The sequence below is a fragment of the Filicampus tigris genome, chromosome 10 (genome assembly GCF_054856515.1).
Source record: "Filicampus tigris isolate MCC_2025a chromosome 10, RoL_Ftig_1.0, whole genome shotgun sequence".
Lineage (NCBI taxonomy): Eukaryota > Metazoa > Chordata > Actinopteri > Syngnathiformes > Syngnathidae > Filicampus > Filicampus tigris.
The window spans coordinates 1038514-1062984 of NC_141226.1; the positions used below are offsets into that span (position 1 = coordinate 1038514).

At 41.7% G+C, this 24471-nt stretch overlaps 1 protein-coding gene across 1 annotated transcript in view; it reads right to left on the minus strand.

Annotated features, from left to right (window-relative positions):
* The window catches only part of LOC147140343 (sickle tail protein homolog), a 237456-nt gene that overhangs the window by 201476 nt on the left and 11509 nt on the right, over nt 1-24471 (minus strand). Inside the window, exon 2 of the mRNA XM_086043119.1 lies at nt 8768-9066. Within this exon, the coding sequence (XP_085899245.1) occupies nt 8768-9066 (299 nt within the window). The remainder of the gene's footprint in view (nt 1-8767; nt 9067-24471) is intronic.

The window sequence follows — 24471 nt, forward strand, 5'->3', positions numbered from 1 at the left end:
AAAATCCCACGAGACGAGATGTCTCACGAGACTGAGTCCACGAGAACGAGATGAGACGAGATGTTTGCTAAATTTTGAATATAATTAATATCTAATGTAATTTTGTAAGTTTTCAAAATGTTTTTTATCGAACAGACTGCAAAAAAAATTAATCATCTATCTCTAAAGTGCTAATGCAAACAGGAGTCACTTTCGTTACATGCTCTCAAATATTGCTGCAATAACAGCTAAAGCTGAGATCTTTCCTCTTACTGAATACTTTGACAAAATCCAACTGTGCTCGTGGGGCAGTAACTCAATTGTACATAGTGTTTTATGTTTATTTATTGACTTTATTTATTTATATTTTTATGTATATTTTATATATTTGTTAATATTTATTGATGTATTAATAGATGTATCACTGGCTCTTATATTTTTTTTTATTTATTGTAGTGCTTTGTTACAGATCTAACTGTTATAAAATGCGCTATATAAATAAAATTGTATTGTATTGTAGAGTTCAACTTGTTTCTCAGTCAATCTTCAACAAGAGGAATGTCACTGCATCTGTGTCAAGATTTCTGCAACTCGTCGTAGTTCTATGCTCCTCAGAGCTGCAGATACGGCACCCCGCTGCTCTAGATCGCGAGCCATCATGTCCAAAGAGTTGTTCTAGCACGTGATTATGTCCATAATTAGTGTGTGCGTGGACAGCTCGAGCTGTCTTTATTTAGACGTCAAAAGTGCTGCTGCTGTTGAGCATTGGTGAAAAAAAAAACTATACGCTTGACGCGTCTAAACAAAAGCCAAAGCCAGCCTCACGTATCGCCACATCCATGTTGCGAGCGTTGTCGGTCACAACAGCGACTCCGTGATTTGGCCTCGGAAGTTCCCATTTGGTGACAGCTCCTTTTAGGACATCTGGTATAGTCACCCGGACTCCAAAACACCGTCAAAAGAAAATAAATCTCGTGCTGTGCAGCCACGAGAAATCTCGTGGCGTTCTAATCCCCGTCCCATCCCTAATAAATATAAATAAAATATTAATAATTAAGCCAATAAATTGACATAAAACACTATATACAATTGACACCGGAAAAGAGCCGAAAATTTCAGGTCTGATCAAAAGCCCGAGAAAAGAAATGTGTTTTCAACCGGGTTTTGAAAATGGACAGAGAGGGGGCTTGCCTAACAACCAATGGGAGGTCATTCCAAAGGGAAGGACCAGCAGCTGAAAAGGTTCGATCCCCTCGACCCTCCTGGTCCGCAGACCTGAGGCTGCGGGAAGGTGCGTAGGAGTGGAGGAACTCAGAGAGGTACGCCGGGGCGAGGCCATTTAATGATTTATAGACCAATAGGAGAATCTTAAAATGAACCCTAAAATGCACTGGGAGCCAGTGAAGGGAGGCGTTATGTGCTCGATCTTGTGAGCTCCAGTTAGTCGGCGGGCGGCAGCATTTTGGACCAACTGGAGACATTTGAGGACTGGCTGCCTCCAAAATAAATTGCATTACAGTAATCTAGTCGAGATGTAACAATGGCATGGATGACTGTTTCTGATCCTTACAAAGTGCCTTTGCCACTGTCAATGTCTGGATGTTTGGTTGGAAAGAGTTCTATCCGTTTGGAGAAGGCATTTATGATGACCAAATAATTGTGGATTGTGCCTTGCACATGTCAAACATGCCTTACAATTTTTTTTTTTTTAAGATGAATTAAAACCATAAATTGTATAATATTGACGTATAATACCAATGATCCCCATGTGGTACACGATGATTTCACATATCAGCCCATTTTTATAATTTGTTATTATAGGATAGGTTAGTTGTTTGGTCATGTATAGATGTCTTGCAACGTTGTGTCAGATTCCGCTTAGCCGCAGGATTACCAGGAAAATCCTGACCAGCTACGCCATTTAATGGGTTACACTTACCTTTGACCCTTGCTTGCTCTAACACGACAGTGCGAGGGGATGGAAGGTTACTAACTACCTTTAAATTTGTATAGCCAATCCGATTTTCAGTCATTTAATTAATCTTAGCGAGTAACATAACTAAGAGTTATTAACGTAACGACTATACTTTTACGACAGCTTCCTTCTCATTTTGAATCGTTTGCATTTGTTATTGACCTAGGAAGTTTAACAGTTTTTGTTAAAACCGTACGGATTTGTTTTATTCCTAGCCGGAGTAAACTATTTAATTAATTTCATTAAGGGAAGGGAGGGAAATGCTGTGTTTCGTAAGGATGGAACCCAGGGGCAGCAAATACAGTGAGAACAGCAATGGCCCCAAAATAGAACCCTGTGGAACACCATACGATAGAGGGGCAGGGCGGGACTCACAGGAACCTAGGCTAACAGAAAAAGTCCTGCCACCTAAATAGGATCCAAACCACTCGAGAGCGCATCCACTAATGCCCACTTGGTGTTGCAAGTGAGTCAAAAGTATACTGTGGTCTATCGTATCAAAAGCTGCAGTCAAATCCCACTTCCCCAATTCCCACCTACGGATCTCTGTCAAACGAAAATTCCCTCACCCGGAAAAACAATGTATGCATTAAATTTTCTACTACTATATTACATTAACGATCGATTCCTTATAACGAAGTTCCGGTATTGTATCCGGAACCCGGAAGCCATAGTGAAGCCCGCAGTAGCGCAAACTCGAGCAGTTTCCACTCGATACTATGGAAAAACGTTGACCGCTCCGCCATTATCGGATAAAAAATGGCGACATGTAAGTTACTTCTTTGGCATGCGTTTTTCTGAAATTGCAAAAGATTTCAAATGTATTCGTTTACATTTTCGTCTGTAGCTCATGGCGTCCAAACAAAGAAGAACGGTAATGACCGCGTGGAAGAGAGAGTGAAGTGCATCCGATTGAGCGAAGCTGGACACAAAGTAAAAAACATCCAGAAGACACTTGGGAGTCGAAAAAACTAAAATCTACGAGACTTTGAAAAACAAGGAATCGATTCTGGCTCAGTACGTTTCCAGCAGTTTGCCTGCATCCTCAAAGGAAATTGCTTGCGGCTCGACGGACGAAGTACAGTGGCGTAAATAATCGTGTCCTTTTGTATGCACAAGAATCACCAGACATCAGTGATGATCAACGGGACAGTTACTTGCAATTAGCAACAAAACTGTATGATACGCAAACATTTTCATACAGCAAAGAATGAAGCCAACACAACAACTCAAAATAGACTCATTTTTTCCTAAGTCTGAGAAAAGTCAACAGAAATACAGTACAGTTTACTCTAGTTAAGTACAGTAATGTACTGCATTGGTGTTACAGTATTTTTTTCAACATTATTTGGACCATGTTTGTAATATTGTACTGTATTTTGTTCATATACCTGTACTTTATAGTGCAGTTTTTGTTTAATAAAATGTTTATTATTATTATATTGCTTTGTTTTGTTAGCTTGATACACATGTGTTTTGTTAACATACTTGCACGTTTATACAGGACATGTATCGTAGTCGTTTACCACATAAGGAAATTCCGTTATAAGGAAAGATTGAACAATACAAATATGATTCCTTTCTAGAGAATACTTACTGTACACACACCCACACCCACACCCACACACCCCCACACCTACAACACGCACACACGCGTGCATGCACACACACTAGCAAGCCTAATTCAAATTGCCCGCAAATACCGGTACTTGTAAGCCTACAAGATAATACATAGGCCATTATGATGAAACATGATAATGATAAAAAAACAAAGAAAAACATGGGCTCTGCTCAGAAAAAAATAGTTGTGATTACTCATTTTACATCGGGGGTCTGGGTTTACAATGAAGTTCCGTTGGTAACGCCGTAGTCTATCATTACCAGGGGTACACATAAGTGGTACGCCAGTGCACATGAGCACTGGAAAAGGAATATAACACTCCAATTATATTCTGTCATCACGCTTTTGCACACTAAAAATAGCTCAGGCCAGCCTCAATTCAAAGTGAAGTTAGCCACTAGAACAGTTGCTTCCGAGGGCCAATTTAAAAATAAAATTGATACCGCTTATCCTCACAAAGGTCGCGGGCGTGCTGGAGCCTATCCCAGCTGTCTTCGGACAGTAGGCGGAGGACACCCTGAATTGGTTGTCAGCCAATCGCAGGGCACACAAAGAAAAATATCTGCACTCACAATCACACCTAGGGGCAATTTAGAGAGTCCAATCAACTTACCATGCATGTTTTTGGAATGTGGGAGGAAACCGGAGTACCCGGAGAAAACCCACGCAGGCACGGGGAGAACATGCAAACTCCACACAGGGAGGCCGGAGCCGGGATCGAACCCATGACCTCTGAACTGTGAGGCGGACGTGCTAACCAGTCGATCACCGTGCCGCCCAGGGTCAGTACAATCTCTCATAAATTTAACAGAAAATTTACATCAATAATTCCTAGAAATGAACACAGTTTTAAATGGATTTATTATCGGTCACACTTTTTAAAAAAGGAAGATACCGATATTCTGCATTTTGAATAATGGCGGCACCAATAATCGGCTGGCCTAATCACGTCTTTGCTTTCTCCCGGGGCCCATGCAAAGCATGGCCATTAATGCCTCACTTTTACCCATGGTTATTTTGCCATGACCGGCAACTTACTACCTACCGACCAAGCGTTATTTTGCCGTGAATTGCGTGAAAACCCGTCACCTAACCTAGTGTTATTTTTGCCGTGAATTGCATCAGAACTTGGTCGAGAGAGCGGTAATTGACAGCAAGAAATCTAGTTTCGAGACGAGAAGTCTCGCCTTTGCTCGTGAACTAAATGGCCCATAGATTTGAGCTATGTTGTTATTTAATAAACTACATTTTCCTCTCATCTTTATTAGTCCACAAAAACTACTATAACATACTGATATAGTCACACTTATTGTTTATTAATGGAGGTTTTAGTCTCGTCTAGTCTTGTTTTTGTCCGATAAAAAATGTGTGTTGACGAATATATTTTCGTCTAGTTTTTGACCCTTTACAATTCCACCTGGTATTTTTACCTGAATGCCTAAAAAGGTGCATTAAAAGGAAATTAACACTCATGAGCTAGGAGTTCGACAACATTTTTTTCGAGCTAGCAAATGTTTCATGTGGTGAGATACAGCATCCTCTGAGACAGCATACTCTGTTTGAATTGAAGAGATAAACTATCCACTGTATAATGTGCACATGTTTATATTAAAGCCAAGGTGCTACCCACAAGCTAACTGACTGCATCCCTTTTAACATTATAACTCCTATTAGGACCAGTGATACCATAACAGACTCTAATATGACCCCTCAACCCCTTTTTTCTTGTTGTTAATAATGAGTAACCCAACTCTACATCTCAACATTACTACATTCATATTTGGTACTTAGATTAAAGTTACTTATCAAAGTGAGGAAATAGTGAGTCGCAAGGATGAGAAAGCGGCACATAAAAGAGATCTCACCCCCCTACCAGGCTCTTGCTCCATCGCTCACTAATATTTGAAAACGGCGTTCAAAGGTGGCGTTGCTTGGAGGACCATTGGGCATGTGGGGGAGAGAGGGTTGGGCGTGGTCTGGCTGGTATTGACAGCAAAAGACTACCACCTAAATAATTTCTATACTATGACAAGCTATACTAAATAAACGAACCAAATACCATGCTAACAAATCACTAACCTGAAAATCGATATAAAGATGTTCGCAAACACTACTATTCCGACTCCAACTCGCTAAGGAGGCATGTAGGAGACTGAGCTGCTTGCAGGTATATACCCCATGGTGGCAGTGTGACTACCAAGGATGGGTATTCTGTCCCAGCGACGGACCGACACCCTTTTTGGGGACGGAGGATGAGAAGTTTCTTTTTTAAAAACGTATGAACTAAGCAATGACGGAACGGACGTTTTTGTCCGTCCCTGTAATCATCCCTAACTGGGTCAAGTACCGACTGACGTGTTGTGTTGGGTTCTTTTAAAAAGAAAGACCAATGTTCTCTTCTGCAAAACCACGCTGCGTGTGTAATCCGGGATAAACTTTGTATGTGTCGTAGGAAAAAAGTGGATGGCAATTTTGTTTTGTTAACTAACTGTTAACATTTAATACATACCTTATCCCTTTGCATGCGAAGTATGCCCTTGTCTGGGACCCCTCTAGAGCGTGAACATCTCTCCAAGCCGTCATTCATGCTGATGCCAGCACCGCTGTACACTTAACGCTACGACCCGGAAATGGCAGCCTTTTGATTTCCTCCTAAAATAACATTGTGTTACTTTGAAATAATTATTTTATTGTGAAATAACGCGACAAATTTTTAAAAATGACTGGACTAAGCATGGCCAGAAGTGGATTTTAGTCCGGCCCACTAATTGGCCCTCATGCGTTAAACGTGGTCACGAGGCAGCCAAATTTCATCTCAGCCTACTCGGTGAAAGGCTTCTTTTTAGGCTTCTTTCTACTCCCGTGTCGGCGGGAGCGACAACTGCCGCATTGATTCACGTGACCGATGCATTGTGCTCTTGGCGACAGGTCTGCAACACATGCCACGCACGCATCAGGAATTGTTGTCACATGTTGCGACGACATACAGTTTCCCACACGGAGAGGAGGGAGAGAATGCAGCACGCAGCTCATTGCTGCTGCAAAAGAAAACTAGTTTGGCAGTAAAATTAAATGCATAGTCTAGTCACCTCGGTCCCTTTATGATTGTAGCAGGTACGATATCCATTGTTGTCGCTGTCTTTTTGAAGCGACGCCCCCCGACTTGGAAAGTCGCTAAGACTTTTCAAATTCTATCTGACACCTGACCTCCGACACATAAGTTGTGTTTCAAAACAACTTGTGTCCGGGAGTATATTAAGCTGCGCGCAGCACGAAGTATGACGCTGCCACATCAAGGTGGAGTTCATGCACTTCTTCTGGCATCTTCTACTTCTGGAAATACGCCGTAGCAAACCAGCTGTGTATAGTGGTTTGCTGGTATGCTTTTATTTTGAAGACTGTGAACGAAGGGAAGTTTGGAAAATAAATAACTTGTTGAATGCGACTTCTGGCCGTCAGTTGGACCACAATAATTATACAATACGACAAAACCAACCCCAGGGCTCGCAATGGAAGTAAGCACACGCAGTTGGGTAAGTAGTAAAGTACTAGTGGCACATTTTGAAGAGTGTCCACAGCGGGTTCGAATAGTAAATTAGCCAGCAAATTATCCTAAAAAAGCTTCTGCCGTTAGCATCCCTCCCGCGGCGGCGTCAATCACGGACACTTTTTTTTTGGGGGTCGGAGGGCGGAACGGGTCGGGGCCGACAATATTTATGAATATGGCCGGAGGGTCGCGGCCGGAAGGGTACCCGGGTCAAGGGTGGAGGGTCGCGGCCGGACCGGCAAAAAAGTGCCCAGCTCTGAAAATAGCCTGTGTAGTCTACCATGTAACACTGATATGGTGTTAAAATGGAGTGTCCCCTGGATTTCATCCTGTGACTCTTTGAAATTGAAACCACGCCGTTACGTAAAGATTGAAGTTCACTGGTTAAGGCTCCTTTAAACTCCCGCAGGCGACGTCCGCGAGCACGTCACTGTGGCAATGCCGCACACAGTTTGCCTTTATACTCACTCAACCCCCATGTGTTGTTTTGAAAATGTGATGCAGTTTTACTCCAAGCCGGGGGGCGTCGCTATGGCTGATACTGACAAGGACAACACAGGGCGGAATTTCCCGTGCCTTTTATGGCCAACTCCGGTTGGTGTTTTTACTGCCGAGCAACGATCAAAAAGACAGCGACAACAATGGATATCGTGCCTGCTCCAACAAAGGGACCTAGATGAATAGACGATGCATTTAATTGTATTGCAAAAACAATTTGGAAGGTGGTACGTGCGTGTGTAGGCTTCTTTACACACACATACGTGACAAAACACCCACGCCAAATTAGTTTGCTTCGCAGCAGCAACAAGCTGCGTGGTGGATCCTCTTCTCCGAGCCGGGCAAAAGTGTACGTCATCGCAACGTGACATAACGGACCAATCATGAGAGAATGTGCGTGGCATCATATATGCGGCAACAAGTTCTGATGTGCGCAAAATGTGTTGCAGACCTGTTGCCAATATGTCGGGCAGCAGTCTGCGCCGGCCACGTGATGCAATGCAGCAGTTGTCGCCCACGCGGACACAGGAGTATAAAGATAGAGAACCTTTAGAGTTGTGACAATTTTCTTCAGCATCATTTTAGGTAAATAATATTTAATGGTATTAACTAATTGTATAAATCTAAAACTAGTTGTAAATGTTGCTAATATTATGGCTTTATTGTCTCTGATTAGTGGATATCACGAAATACCAATTTTTTCATATGGCAAAAAAAAAAAAATTTTATAAGACCACTAGATGGTTAGCCTCAGAGAGAGCATTGCTCCGTCCATTTCTACTTTGAACATTGCGTTGTTTTGCATATTTTTCACGATTGCACTGTTACGTCGAGTTAACACTTCCTAATGACCATTTCAGTCTTGAGCCCCCCATGACTTTTGTTTGCTCTGCTTCTACCGGGAATAACAGAAATCTACATCTAGAAATGCCCCTGCCCATGCACAGTGTTTTCTACCCCTAAGGTGCTCAAGCTCTTTTACACTGTCACCTTAGTAATTCAGTCATTCCGTGATTAAGGGAGTATACAGTATAGTCATGACTGGAAAACAATAGCCCATTCACACACTGATAGAGATCTTTTTATCAAGGAAAATACATAACAAACTGAGATTTCAATCTTTGATATAATGTAATCAAAGCCTTACCTGGTCTCTCATGCGTTCCTGATGTCCCAGGATGATGGCAGCATGGTATGGATACTTCTGTCTCAGGTGATCCAGGAACACGTCCTTCTTTCTCTCCACTTCGGAGTGCTGTATTAGCAGGCTCTCCAGATCACTGTCCCTACTGTTGGCAGCATGGCTTCGGGGTAAGGTGCTAGGAGAGTGTGGAGTTCCATCCAGGTTGCACAGGAGGTTGTTGTTCATGTGATGTTTCTTCGGGAGCTGATGCTCTGTTTTTCTGTCTACAGTGGAAGAGGTGGGGGCAATTGATGGTGCATGCCCTAGAATGGATAGGGTTGATGGCAGGATAAGACAAGGACAATAGAGAAATAGAGAAGTGAAGGATAAAAAGAAATAAATTCTAACAATGACTGAGCGAGAGAGCAAGCTAAATGATAATTACATTTTTGCTTGATGTCTCAGGTTGAAACACCACCATTAAGAACTACAATGACCAAATATACAATTAGTTCAGTGACCTCTGCCAAGACCAAACTGTCCATCCATCATCCATCCACTTTCTACTGCTTATCCAGTGTTGGGTCACGGGGGCTGTTTTAGCAGGTAAGCAGAGACTTACTCTACCCGGCCACTTTTCCAGGGGAATCCCAAGGTGTTTCCTGGCCAGCTGGTATGAATAGTCTCTCCAGTGTGTCCTGGGTCATCCGGGGCTCATCTGGCCCAGCTCAACGTGGAGAAGCAGTGGCTCGACTCTGAGTCCCTCCCGGATGACCAAGCTTTTCACCTTATCTCTAAGAGAGAGCCAGGGCACCTTGCGGAGGAAATTCCTTTGGGCTGCTTAAATCTGAGATTTTGTTCTTTTTGTTCTTCTTTGTACAGCTTGATGGCATCCCTTACTGCTGGCTTCCACCAAAACGTTCGGGGATTGCCATGACAACAGATACCGATCACCTTACGTCCACAGCTCCGCTTCAGCCCCGACAATAGAAGTTCCGAACATGGTTCACTCAGACTCAATGTCCCCCGCCTCCTCCGGAACAAGGGTGAAGTTCTGTCACGGTGGAAGCTGAAACTGACAGGGAACTCTTTAGGCGTTCTCAGCAGACAATACATTTGGGTCGGACCGGCATCTTTCCCCACCATCGAAACCAACACACTACCAGGTGGTGATTAATTGACAGCTCTGTCCCTCTCTTCACACGAGTGTCCAAGACATGCGGCCGCAACTCCAATGACACGACCACAAAGTCGATCATCAAACTGCGGCCTAGGGTCTCCTGGTGCACGTGTATGAACACCCTTATGTTTGCACAAGTTGTTCACCATGGATAGTCCAATAGCAGAGCACACTCAATTGGAAACTGGATTTGGATTTTTGGATCTTGGACTATTTAAATTAATAATGGATACCTGAGTACTGGCTCTGGACCCGGTTTGTAAATTGGATTTGGGGGACTCGAGGGACTCGACAAGCACTAAGGTACACAACATTCACCTGTATTCTTATTGTCTCTTCCAGCCCACCTGCTTGCCTCAGCCTGTGGCACACGTGAACATGTTCGACGGGGACTTATCACAATTAACTCCTGTGAGTAAAACAACTTGGACACTCAAAGGTCGATTTCCCAAAGAATGAACTGCTGCCACTGACAGCACCTTCAATTGCACTTCATTTGCACAGGCAGTTTGTTCCATCTTAATGTCCTATTCACAAAGGATATTGCGGTAATGATATAGCAGAGCAAAAATGCCCTCACAGTTTGACAGCTGAGTGCAGTTCGTACCTGTTTTGCCCCCACACATGGCAAATTATAAATGCTGGCTTTCCACTAAGAACACCGTGGCAGAACAATGGCAGTTAGGAAGAGAAAGATGAAATTATTAGAATGCAAGATTGGGGTCCTGACCAGGGAGATGCGAATGGGATTCGCAGAAAACTGTTATCAGTGAAATAAACATCAGTCACAATTTCAAATGCGTATCTCTATCAATGCCCATATAAATCTTAGACAATAACAAAACAATTGCCTCAAGTTTATGGACATAAATGTTGTCTCATTAAGTGACATCAGTATTGTATGAACAGGCTACCGCAGAGGAGCACCAATTTTACACCAACTTTCCATATACATTATTTTCTTCACTCAAACTGCCTAGGGCAATTAGCGCTGATGATAGTGAATTAGGTGTTGTTTATCAGTGAGGTGGACAATTTCACTGCCAAATTTATGCATATTACCTCATTTGAATACGTGCAAATACCACCGGCGCACAAGACACATTCTGCTTGGCAGCACAGTTCGTGAATCATTTCACCATCTGCGTGTGCTTTTGGAAGTAGACACTATTTGTTTGCTCCATTTTTACCTATCAATGCCACGCAAAAGCCATACAATTAGAGGTGGGCGATATATATCGTCATCGATATCATCGTCAATCTTGCCTTCAGGATGTGTAATTTTACATTAACGAGTATTAATACTGCCTCGAAAATCATAACGAGTCAGTCGACGGTCGCAAAGTATGAGGAAATGCTGAAACCCTCATTTGGCAAATCAGGTTGCATTGACGGCAGAGGAGCAGGAAGTGATAATCATTCGACGAATCAGCAGGCAGGACCCAGTCACGTGACTCTGTCCACAATGCAGCCGCTCTGTTTCAAGTATGGAGGAGTGTCCAGCAGGGAATAATAGCAAGGCGCAAGTCCACGTCATCCGTAGTCTGTAAATGGTTTGAGCTTGACAAAATTGGCGTCGGTGGGAATAACATTGCCAAAACGGACGCCGTGAAGAGCAATTCTGCAGCACCATGAGCCATTTGGATTACGAGGAAAACTTACGCTAAACAAAAGCTTAAACACACACACTCATAAAACAGTCGCCGAATTGAACCAACAAATATAAACGAACGCACGCACACACACGCCCAGTACTTTAGCGAGCAACTCAAAGGTGACAGCCTGGATGTTCGGTTAACATTCAGTTTACACCCTTGTAGCCCGCATCATTCATAGCTAGCCAGTATTCCCGAGGGATGTTGCACAAACTACGGTGGCTTATTAGTGTGAGGCCAGGATACACCCAAACATGAATAAAGTCACAAGACGACATCACAGCGATGAATGAGTGGGAAAATGCACTTTTGTGTAAACTGCAGCTTTGTTATTCAACTTTATTCTGAATACGGTGGCCAATGGGTGACATTTCTGTCACACAAATCACATATCAAATACATTTATTTAATATTTACCATTCTGATTGCTCTAGTAGTTGGCAGTGGTACACCAGTACTTACTGCAGCTCAAAATGTCATATCATTATAGAATAACAGCAGAGACATTTAAATGACATAAATATTCCCAAAAATCAATGTAAGTCTATACATATTTTTTTGTTCTTTATTGTTAAATATTGTCCTAGAATATCATTATGTTTTGCAGAAGCTGTATTTAGAAATGTAAAAGAGATGTTGTTCACAAACGCTGTATATCCACAATTGGTCTGTGAAGCAAGTGCAGATTTAAAATGTTTTTTGTAGAATATCATCAAATTATCGTTTTCGAGTTTTTTGAAAAAAATATCGACATTTTTTTTTTTGCCCATATCGCTCACCCCTACATACAATCCTTTTGTGAATTCAGCCCACATCTTTCCACTGCAACCCTCATTGTTCATGGAAAAGGCTTATTGGTAGGGATGTAACGATTCACTCAAGCCCCGATTCGATTAGATTTTAGGTTCCCGATTTTCGATTCGATTTGATTTTTTTTTAAACTCACTACCATGCTTGTCTATGTGCGCTAGTGTGGTGCTGCAGCGAGCCACAAACGCAATACGCAATGATGTTTGGTGCAAGCGTGTCAAGTAGGGCTGTTACGAACTATTATTTTGCTAATCGACTAATCACCAACAGTAGTCGCGAATAGTCGACTGATCGGATCATATGTAAATTGTGACATAATCACACTAGGCTCTTATACGACCATCAGTAGCTTACAGCTAGAATTCTTTAAGGTATGCACAAACAAATAACAAAGACAATTGAGATGAAAGTACATTCAATTTGTATGTTTATAAATGATGGAGTAATTGCAATTGAAGGCGATACTGTGGCATGACCCTTTTTTAAAACTTGTCGCCCCCTGTCCTCCATCCCAAATATGGGTATCAATCCGGGACAGACTGTTCCAGCCCCGGGACCGATTGCCCAGCTCTGGTATTGCTAACCTTCTTCCCACTGTGAAGTGTACATGTTCTCTCTACACAACACAGTTGTCCACAACACATACTGTATTTGAGTAGTGAATGATCATCACTGAATGCATCCATCCATCCATTATTGATACCACTTATCCTCACAAGGGTCGCGGGGCGTGCTGGAGCCTATCCCAGCTGTCTTCGGGCAGTAGGCAGGGGACACCCTGAATTGGTTGCCAGCCAATCGCAGGGCACACAGAGACAAACATCCGCACTCTCAATCACACCTAGGGGCAATTTAGAGTGTCCAATCAACCTACCATCCATGTTTTTGGAATGTGGGAGGAAACCGGAGTACCCAGAGAAAACCCACGCAGGCACGGGGAGAACATGTAAACTCCACACAGGGAGGCCGGGGCCGGGATCGAACCCACGACCTCTGAACTGTGAGGCGGACTGAATGCAGATTACAGTAAATTAATTTAAATTGGTACAACTTTGGAGTGTAAACGGCCTTTCTGTTGTCCGTACGAGCCGGTGGCAACAAGAACAAAGTTGTTCTGGACAGGAACTTTCATGCTTTAACTCGATTAAGGTGTGAACAAAAGAATGGCATAATTGCTGGTGTGTCCTCTGTTGTTGACTTGGCAGTGTTGTTGTTGACTTGGCAGTGTCAGACCACTACTGTGTCTATTTTAACATCGCCAGTTTTAACCATCTAGCAGTCCCGGTCAGAACAGTGAAGAAACGCTACCTATCTTCTGAGGTGGCTGCAAATTTTATCGAGATCTTAAAAAGCACTCCTGCTGACATTTTACCTGCACCCTGTGATCTTATTGTTGACAATTTTAACCTACATCTTAAATCATCATTAGATTCAGTAGCTCCACTTTTAATTAAAACAACAAAAACAAAGACTGTACCCCCGTGGAGAAGCAGTGCTATCAAAATATCAAAGAGAAAATGCAGGAGTGCAGAGAGGAGGTGGAGAAAAAGTAAACTTACAGTACACTATGAAATTTTATGCGAACAACTGAAATCCTACAATAAAACAGTAAAACTGGCAAGATTTTCCTATTTCTCAAACCTCATTACAGTCAATAAAAACAACCCCAGGGTTCTCTTCTCCACCTTTGAACTTTTAACTAGTTCTGATTTTAATAAGTCCCCACAGAGACCAACAGTTGCTCTCTGTGAGGACTTTGCAGACCACTTCAGAAGTAAAATCGATGACATAAGATCCAGTCTTTTAGCCCGTCAAAACACAAGTTTTAATAAACCCGGACAATCATATTTACATGAGGAAACACTGGAAAATTTTGCCCTGGTTGATGCAAGGACACTTGTTCGAGTTTTCTCCCAGGTAAACCCAACAACCTGCCTTTTGGATCCAATTCCCACATTTCTTTTTAAGACATTTTATGGATTTTTTGAAGAACAAATTTTAAATATAGTCAATTGCTCTCTTCAGACAGGCGTCTTCCCCGCTGCCTTTAAAACGGCGGTGGTGAAGCCCCTTCTGAAGAAGAGCGGTTCTGACCCGAGCGTTTTTAATAATTACAGACCCGTATCCAACTTACCGTTTTTAAGTAAGATTTTAGAAAAACTGGTTTTCATCCAGTTGAATCATTTTTTAAATACAAATAATATTTTGGAGAAATATCAATCTTGTTTTAGGATGAACCACAGTACGGAGACTGCTCTTTTAAGGATTTTAAATGATATTAGGTGCACTGCAGACGTGAGAAAACTCACAGTCTTGGTGCTAATGGATCTAAGCGCTGCTTTTGATACAGTAGATCACCAAATTTTATTAAATAGACTTAAAAATCTAGTGGGCATCTCTGGTACTGTTTTTGACTGGTTTTATTCCTATCTCACAGACCGATATTTCTTTGTAAGTATGGATACTTGTTCCTCTAAAACTCATGAAATTAAATGTGGGGTTCCTCAAGGTTCGATTTTAGGCCCCCTACTTTTTAATCTTTATATGCTTCCCCTCGGGGATGTCATCAGGGGACACGGCATCAGCTTTCACAGCTATGCTGATGACACGCAGCTGTATATTGCCGTGTCTCCTGATGACACAGGACCCATTGATACCCTTTTAAATTGCATTTTAGATATCAAGTCATGGATGGCAGATAATTTCCTACAGCTCAATCAGGACAAGACTGAGGTTTTAGTTATCGGTCCCGAAGGTCAGAGAGAGAAGCTTTTACCAAAACTACTGTGTGAAGAACCTTGGCGTCATTTTTGACTCTGAGCTCAGTTTTATTCCTCATGTTAAAAATGTAACCAAGATTGGTTTTTATCACCTTAAGAATATCGCCAGAGTCCGCCCGTTTCTCTCTCAGGCTAACACGGAAGTGCTGATGCATGCCTTTATTTCCTGTCGTTTAGATTACTGTAATGCCCTGCTCTCTGGCCTCCCGAAAAAGAGCATTTCACCACTGCAACTACTGCAGAATTCAGCCGCTCGGGTGCTGACGAGAACCAGAGGGCGGGAGCACATTACGCCAGTTTTGAAATTGCTGCATTGGCTCCCTGTGTGTTTCAGGATCGATTTTAAAGTACTTTTATTAGTTTATAAATGTGTTAATGGTCTTGGGCCATCTTATTTATCTGATTTGCTTTTATCATACCAGCCCTCGCGGATCCTGAGGTCCTCTGGCGCAGGCCTTTTATTTATTCCAAGGGTGAGGACCAAACTGCATGGCGAGGCTGCATTCAGCCGTTTTGGTCCTCACCTTTGGAATAGCCTGCCAGAGGATGTCAGGTCTGCAGAGACTGTTGATATTTTTAAGAGGAAGCTCAAGACACACCTTTTTAGTTTGGCTTTCAACAACTTTTAAATAATTTATCTTTTCTTTTGATTGAAGATAATTCTATGTTTTGCTTTCAATGTTTTAAAGCACTTTGAGTTGCATTTTTATGTATGAAAAGTGCTATATAAATAAAATGTGATAAAAATGTGATGATAATTCTTTTAGCTATGACTATTTCGGTAACTTGTACAGTTTGAACTGGAATTTTAATAGCATATGATACTTTTTTTTTCTGTTAGCCTAGATTCTTCTGAGTCCCGCTCCGGCTTCTATTGTATAATGTTCCACAGGGTTCTATTTTGGGGCCCTTGCTGTTCTCGTATTTTCTGCTCCTGGGTTCCATGCTTTGAAAACACAATATTTCCTTCCACTGCTATGCGGATGACTGTCAAATCTATATCCTGCTGAGCAGAAAAGACGTTTTCTCCTTAAGACCACTTTTGTCCTGTCTAGAGGACATCAAAGCCTGGATGTCACTAAATTTCTTAAATTTCAACGAAAAGAAAACAGAAGTTATGGTGTTTGGTCCCAATGGCTCTTCTACATCCCACCCTGTTGACCTGGGCCCCCTGGCTTCATATCTAAAGCCAACAGTCTCAAACTTGGGTTTTAAATTGGACAGTGACCTTAAATTAGACCAGCAAATCAGCGCTGTCGTTAGGTCCAGCTTCTTTCATGCCTTTCTTACATCTCAGATAGATTACTGTTATGCACTTTATTTTGGAGTCGGCCAGTTCTCTCTCAAGCGTCTCCAGTTGGTCCAACCCTTGTGAGGAGAAGCGGTGTAGATAATGGATGGATGGATGGAAGTCTTAAAATGGCCTCGCCCTGGCGTACCTCTTCGAGCTCCTCCACTCCTATGCATCTAACTGGGGCCGCAGGTCTGCGGACCAGGCGCTGCTCTAGGTGCCGAGGACTAAGCGGAGCCTCAGAAGGGATCAAGCCTTTTCTTTTGCTTATCTTTCCCTTTTGATCCTAGGTGAGACTGACAGTTTTCATCTGTTTTCCGGTGTCTATTGTATATTGAAGGGTTTTATTATTGGTTTGTGAAGACATATACATGTATGGCTAGTGAAGGGTTTTATTATTAGTTTGTGAAGATATATAAATGTATTTTAAACATTTATTAATGATTCAAAGTTGTATTACAAATGAGTAGAAGTAGAGCTGTTTCAAGGTTGCAGTATCAGGGGAGCGGATGTATCAGCGGAACACAATGTGTGGGAGGTTTGATGGTACCAGATGCCGCCAGTGAAAAAACAGGGAGACAAAGGCGGGCCACAGTTTCTCTGAAGGCCCCGGCCTCTTGGAATGCAGATAACTTGGTGTTTTCAGGAGCTACAACCAAGCGAGTCATGTGCACAAGAAAAGGCGTCATCTGAGACGGCGGGGAAAAGAGAAACAATCAGCATCTGAAGAAATATGTTGCAGATACCATGTAACTAATGAAATGATAGTGGCTAGTGTTTTTGGTGTGTTTAATTTGCATATTGTTTTCTATAACTGTTCAGGGCAACTCGGGTGTGGTGTCGCTCTCTGATGGCCACAGGAGCGCACAGATCTGTATTGAGAGGGAACCGAGCCCCCGATACTGTATTAGCTTTTGCTGTTAGGAATAAAATCTCTGTGATTCGGCTGATTGGCTTTCTGGTCTTCTCTCTTACGGAACGAGCACGCATAATTGTTAGGTAAGGTGAAGCTAAGGTTAATGTCGGTTCAAATAATAAATATATGGTAAATAATATGGAGTCAGATAATTAGGGTAAGTATCGTGATTTAGACCTTAAACTTAACAAAATAGTAATTAATTTATTCTTTTCACTTGTTGTTTTATTGCTATTTTGTTGTTGTATGTAAAGCGCTTTGTTACAACTGTAGCTGTTGTGAAATGTGCAATATGAATTGTATTGTATTGTATTGTATGATGAATTACTCCAAAACAATTCAATAGTGATATTTGTTTAATAGAAAACACACAATTTCACTCTGTATCAATATCAAATATATCGAATTAAATAAATATAAGAATGTACCATGTCTGGTGGCATTTAGAATGAATACAGTGCTATGTCCTTTTCTATTTTAACACACAAAGGCAAGGCAGTTCTGCCATGCTATAGTATTTGCTGCCCCAGGAAATTCAGCCTCAACCTTTGGTCTTTTAACACAAGCTGCAGTGACTTAATACACATTGCTCAGGGCACGGAAAGTTCAAATCACAATTCTCTAGCACATGGGACACAATTCTCTTGCTCTATGCAAGAAAAGGAAGTTCCAGAAGCTGATGTTAGGAATCAATTCCACTGCTTTGGTTTCAGTTCTGACCAAACTACAATATGCCATCCATCCATCCATTATCTGTACCGCTTATCCTCACAAGGGTCGCGGGGCGTGCTGGAGCCTATCCCAGCTGACTTCGGGCAGTAGGCGGGGCACACCCTGAATTGGTTGCCAGCCAATCGCAGGGCACACAGAGACAAACATCCGCACTCACAATCACACCTAGGGGCAATTTAGAGTGTCCAATCAACTTACCATGCATGTTTTTGGAATGTGGGAGGAAACCGGAGTACCCGGAGAAAACCCACGCAGGCACGGGGAGAACATGCAAACTCCACACAGGGAGGCCGGGGCCGGGATCGAACCCACGACCTCTGAACTGTGAGGCGGACGTGCTAACCAGTCGACCACCGTGCCGCCCACTACAATATGCTTGGATGTGAAATGCGTTTTTCTTATAGAAAATACAAAATATTGTGTTCCAGGGCCGTATTGGCCATTAAAAACATTTATTAACTAAGTCAACTTTTTAGTTTAAAGGGGAAGTCAACCCAAAAACATTTGTGTCCATCTCAGGGGGCGGCCATTTTTGTCACATGCGGTCGACTGAAAATGACATCACAGTTTTTCAGGGCTCAGATAACAACCAAAACGTGGCTCAGCCTCTGAAAACAGTTGAGTCGCGACTGGTCGTTAACTGAGCCCTGAGCAACTGTAATGTAATTTTCAGTCAACAGATGTGACAAAATGGCCGCCCCTGGGATGGCTAAAACGGGTGGATTTTGCTGCTTAACTCATATTCCACAAACACAATATTAATTAGAATGCCGTGTTTAGACAAGTGAAGGCGCAGGGAATATATTATTGCAAAGATTTTTGCGGGGTTGACATACACTTTAACAAAAGTTAAAAAGCATAAACAAAACAAAAAGTAAAAATGTATGACAATCTCAAAGTCAAAGTGTAGAAAGATCTTTAACATTCTTCATTTTCAGAGAAGTGTAAAGAGAAGTAAAACATTCTAAATTTTCAGACAAGTATACAATGAAGTTAAGTAGTCAACCACTTTAGTGTTGTCATAGTGTTATAATAGTCTAGTTTTATAGGGAGCAGCGCCAACCCAACATGCAAAGTGAGCTGTCAATTTGTGGCTCCCTGTGAGTCCGGATCATGTGCAGTAGTTATAGCAATGACTTTGCGACACAGGTGATCAAATTATACAGGGGAATTTGAAATAAAAAAAAACATTTAGAAAAGGACTTAATGTATATAAAGATTTCTGGAGGCCACATACGAAGAAGCATGCATTTTGTCTTCAAGTCACAGATAATTTCACTTTAGCCAACCAAAAGTTGCATTGGGACACACTGAAGTTTTATCACTTTGAATGTGAATCTGTTTGCTTCATGTAACATCTGGTGAGCATTTCTAAATACCCCTTGTCTTGTTGGCACTGGTCCTTTGTGAATATGTGTGACAAAATACAAATTAAATAAGAAAACGACAAATGCACAGTTAATTCTTTGAACAATTCAAATAAAGTCATGTCACATCTGATATGCTGATAGTCTGTAAGAATTGTGTTTTGCCTTTGGCATGGTGTGTATTTCTGAGTAACACTGCTTCCCCAAACCCTCAGGATTTGACAAGTAAGACTGTCCTTTTTGCAACCTTCCACTGATTTTAGAAAACACTTAAAATTCAGGGAGAGCTGCAGAGGAAAGGGTGCACATTGCTCCATAAGTAATCCCTAAATGTTACTCCTCTTCTTCATGTGGTCCCCGAAGACTTAAATCCCTCGACATGCCTTTGTAGCCCTATCATGCCATGCGTGCATGCATACATTTCTGCTGATGTGGGGTGGATTATAAAGGTTTGATTACTGATTTACAGGGCCCGTATCATGCAAAATCACCTTTTTTTTGCCATTTTAAAGTGCTAATACATTACCAAAAACACCCCCAAAGTGGTGTTTCCCTCCATTCACCCATCTCTGAGCATTCCTGCTCTCCAAACACCAGCTCAGCCCAATCCTAGAAAACGATTGGGTCCTCAATCTTATCTAAACTCAGTCATTTTTACAAACTTTGAGTCCTGAATTAACTGCCAACCTCCATGTTTTGGGGGGAAAACATACATTGTTTCATAATCTATTTACCTATTAATATGCAAAATGGAATTAAGAAATACCTTAACCAATCTTTTTAAGTTTCTAGAAGTTGTGTCAAGGAGATTCCAAATTTCCATGCAGATAAGGTTTAAGGGGTGTACCAATAAATTAGTTCAATTTTGATAAATGGGACTTGAAAAAAAAAAAAAAATTTTTTGTTGCATGCTGCTTAATAGTTGCTGTCCAAAAACTCTGATGTCAAAGTATAAAGTTATATTATTGGTGATACTTTTGGTGAAAGCACCTCTGTAAGTACATCACTCCTGGATTTTAAATCAGAAGCAAATGATGTAAAAATTATGCTAGCTCCACAATAGTGTAAACTGTATTAAGTGTATGTGGAACAGTGAAATAATAGTCGATCACAAAACATTTCTGCGAATTGGTTGACATATGATTTGCTTGGGATTTTTTCCCAAAGGAGATAAGATATTCTAGGATTCAGGAAACAGACGAGCATCTTTCCAACAACTACCGGTAGTTGCAATTTATTTATTTTTTTTGTCCACAGTGAGATGTGAACTGTAACCCTCCCATTTCAAAGCCCAAATCCTTGCAAATGAGTTACCATCAGCTAACATGCATGCTTCCACTAAACCACTTTAACAAGTACATTTACAATGCACTGAATGTGTTTTAATTTAGCTAAAATCCGAATTGTACGACCTCTGTGCTGGAGACAAGCTGTAAATGTGAAAACCATAAATATTAATACCAATAAAAATAAATCATCAAGAATAAACTGATGGCTCAGAAATTCTAGTGCATTAAGCACACATTCCTTTACAAAAACAAACTTGAGGGCTACAGTGACATTTAAAAAAGAAATTCAGGCCCAGCAGTGTTTGATGCACTCAACAGCGACTTCTCATGACTGCCTTGTCACGTTCACTTCCTTGCTGCAAAGGTCATGTAGTGAGATCTTGTCTTAATGTTGTCACTTCAGCTTGTTATGTCCTCAGTTCAACCACAAAGTCTCACAACATATCAATTTGATAATACGTAATACGAAACTGAATTTGAACATTATGTAATCTGTAAAAATGGGACATTGTATCACCATAATTCACTTATTGTAAGGAATATAGTGCAATATACTAAAACTATGATACTATAGAATTATACATAATAAAAACTAATAATCAATACAATACAAACTGCAAGAATAGTGTGCTCCCCTTCATTTACTCCTTAATCTGTTCTCACTATGGTAGTGGGTGAGTATGAGCCTATCCCATCTGACTTCGGGTGGCAAGCATGTACACCATGGATTTGTTGCCAGCCAATCGAAGGGAATGTGCAAACAACCATTCACAATCACATTCACACCTATTGATAATGACAACTTCCAGTCTTGTATTAACCGAACATCAGAGCTGGGCATTCCGCCTTGCCGACGGACCGGTCCGTCTATCCGCCTATGACGGACGCACATTTTGCAGGTGATAAACGATAAACAGGAAACTTGAGAAAAAAAAAGAGCATAAGAATAAGCGGAAGTTGATATTCGTCTGTCCCAGTAATCGTCTATAACCTGACATCAACGATTATTTTTTTGATGCAGGTAAGTTTGCTGCTTGATTTGTGTATTTTACAGGCATGTTTTTGGTCAGCTAATGGGTCCTAATAGCGTGCCGTGCGACTGCTATTTTTAGCCGCGTGACGTCACATAGAGCGGAAAAGGGTCAACATAGACAAGTATAGATGTGCGCTCCCAGACGACTCCTGTTAGTGCTACTTGTTTTCTGCCCGTTTACCTCAGAAAGAAACATGCCGAGGCGTTTGGCTCTACTCCTCCTGCTTGACAACAATGAATGATGAGGAAAAATGTAAAGCCAGGCTGTTTTGTCCTGTGTCCAGCCACGCTCTTTGACTTGAGTACCTGTGTGGATGAGGTGATCCAGTGAACTCCCCAAAATTCCTATACAGTCCTAGCTCTCTCTGCAACAGTGCACAATCTGTTCGACCATGATGTGCTTTTTTGGGCGGAGCGGTGGGGGAGTTGGTCGACGGAAGCGCGTTTAAAATGATTGACGGACCGACCGATAGGCGATTGCTATTTGATCCGGCTTGGCAAAAAGGCGGATAGACAGACAGCCGAAGGGTACTCTAGCTGCAAATGGAAGGTGACAAACGTAACGGGAAATTGGACATGGTAAAAAACCAGAGTACACTAAAAACGTTTTTGTTGAATTTACTCAATTTTATTTCATCAAATGGTTGTGCAAAATAAAATAATCTGGATCCAGTTATACTTTTTAAGTAGACTACACATATACTTTAAAAAAATCAGAAGCCAGATGATTTTATTTTGTGTAACCACTTGACAAAATATACTTAAGTAAATTCAACACACCATTTTTTTCTGTGTATCTGGAGATAACCCTATAAGCACCCAATAACCCTTTAGGTTAACATGCAAAGTCCAAACAGGAAGGCTTTAATTTCAAACATACGAATAAGATAATGCATGTCTTTTGTAACTTTTCGTACCTGTATGAGTTTTCTATAGTCTCATTGTAAGCTATGCAGTATTTCAATTGCGTGTTTGAAGGCAAAAGAGCGATATTCTGATTAACTTCTCAAAGTTTGATTCAAAAAGTTATAATAACAGTACTCAAAGCATTACTTCCTTCAGCCACCATAAGACTTGGGGTTCATCTCAACGTTATTTTGAAGGGGCCGCAGGGTAGCTGTGCATCAAACCCGCAACCCTCAAGCTACGAGCTCAACCCCCTGATCCAAGCTGCCCCTTTGACAGAGCATAAATGTGCAAGACCTGAGAAAACACACTGTTTTTTTCATTGGCTTGGCCCACATCCTTAGCAGAAATGTACCCGCATGATTTTTCATGAAGATAAAAATCTGAGGTGACAAAGGATCCTTTACAATCTTGTTGCTGCATGTACAATCCCAATTGTCCTTCCCCTTCCTCTCATTGCCTCATCGCCAATCCTTGACAAAGTAGATTTGATTGATCTAGTTCAGTGGAGGCCTGGAGGGAAATCATAACTTTTTACTTTTACTGTGCCCGGGCAGCACTGTGTGGATGTGTGGCTCACAATTTGCCACTCTATTGTCTATTAGCCAGTTAGTTTGATGACACTGTCCAATTCTGCTACTAAACCAAACAAGGGTGGTCAGTAGCCTGTGTGTTGCCTTGATTCCTCATTGGACCACAGCTTTTGCAACATTTACACACTCTAAATATGTGGGAATATACAAATTAAATACCATATCTTGTACATAAGCGCAAGTAAGGTATTTTAACAATACGTCACATCCACATTCAATATTTTAAACATATAACCGCCTCCCGAAGTATTGAAACTGTAAGGCAAAGGCTTTTTTTGGGAGACCTGAAAAATTAAGGTTCAGCATCAACAGATAAATTTGTAGATAAAATACAAATATAGTCTTTTTGATTCAAACAAGTCAGCTTGCGTCTGTTAGCTTCCTCTTCATATTCTTCCTCTTCTCTTCGCACATTCCTCTCTGAACATGTTCAAACCTACCTAGCTACGAGAAACGTACATGCAAACTGGTGACCATTTGGCGAAGGTTTGCAACCTTGAACGATCCCTGATGCACCCTGAGGAGAACACAACATTTGCTAGTTTCGCAAATGTTCGCCCCTTAGTAGGATAGGGACTTCAGTGCACTAACAACCAGCTTCAAGTGCCCTCTCTTTATTCAGGTATCGTGAGAGTCACAACTCACTATCGGCGGTTTTACAGGGTGGCAAGGGGTAGCAGCTGCCATCTTTAGCAAATGCCTTGACCCCCAGTTTCCTCCCTGGCTTTTTGACAATGTTCAATCTACTGTATATCAATACTAAATTCAAAGTTTTATAATAAATGTTCCTAATATAATCTCCACATTGCCTCACAGTACAGAGGTCCAGGGTTTGAATCCAGGCTCCGGCCTTCATGCGTGGAGTTTGCATGTTCTCCCTGTGCGTGCGTGAGTTTTCTCCGGGTACTCCCGTTTCCTCAACACGGTCCAAAAACATGCATGGTCATGTTGAGTGTGCACTCTAAATTGTTCCTAGGTGTGATTGTGACTGTGAATGGTTGTTGTTTGTCTATGTGTGCCCTGCGATTGGCTGGCAACCAGTTCAGTGTTGACCGAAGTCGGCTGGGAAAAGGCTCCAGCACGCCCGCGACCTTAGTGAGGAGAAGCGGTTCAGATAATGGATGGATAGATATTGTCTCCATAATGTGTATGTATAAAAAGCATGTTTAGAATTTA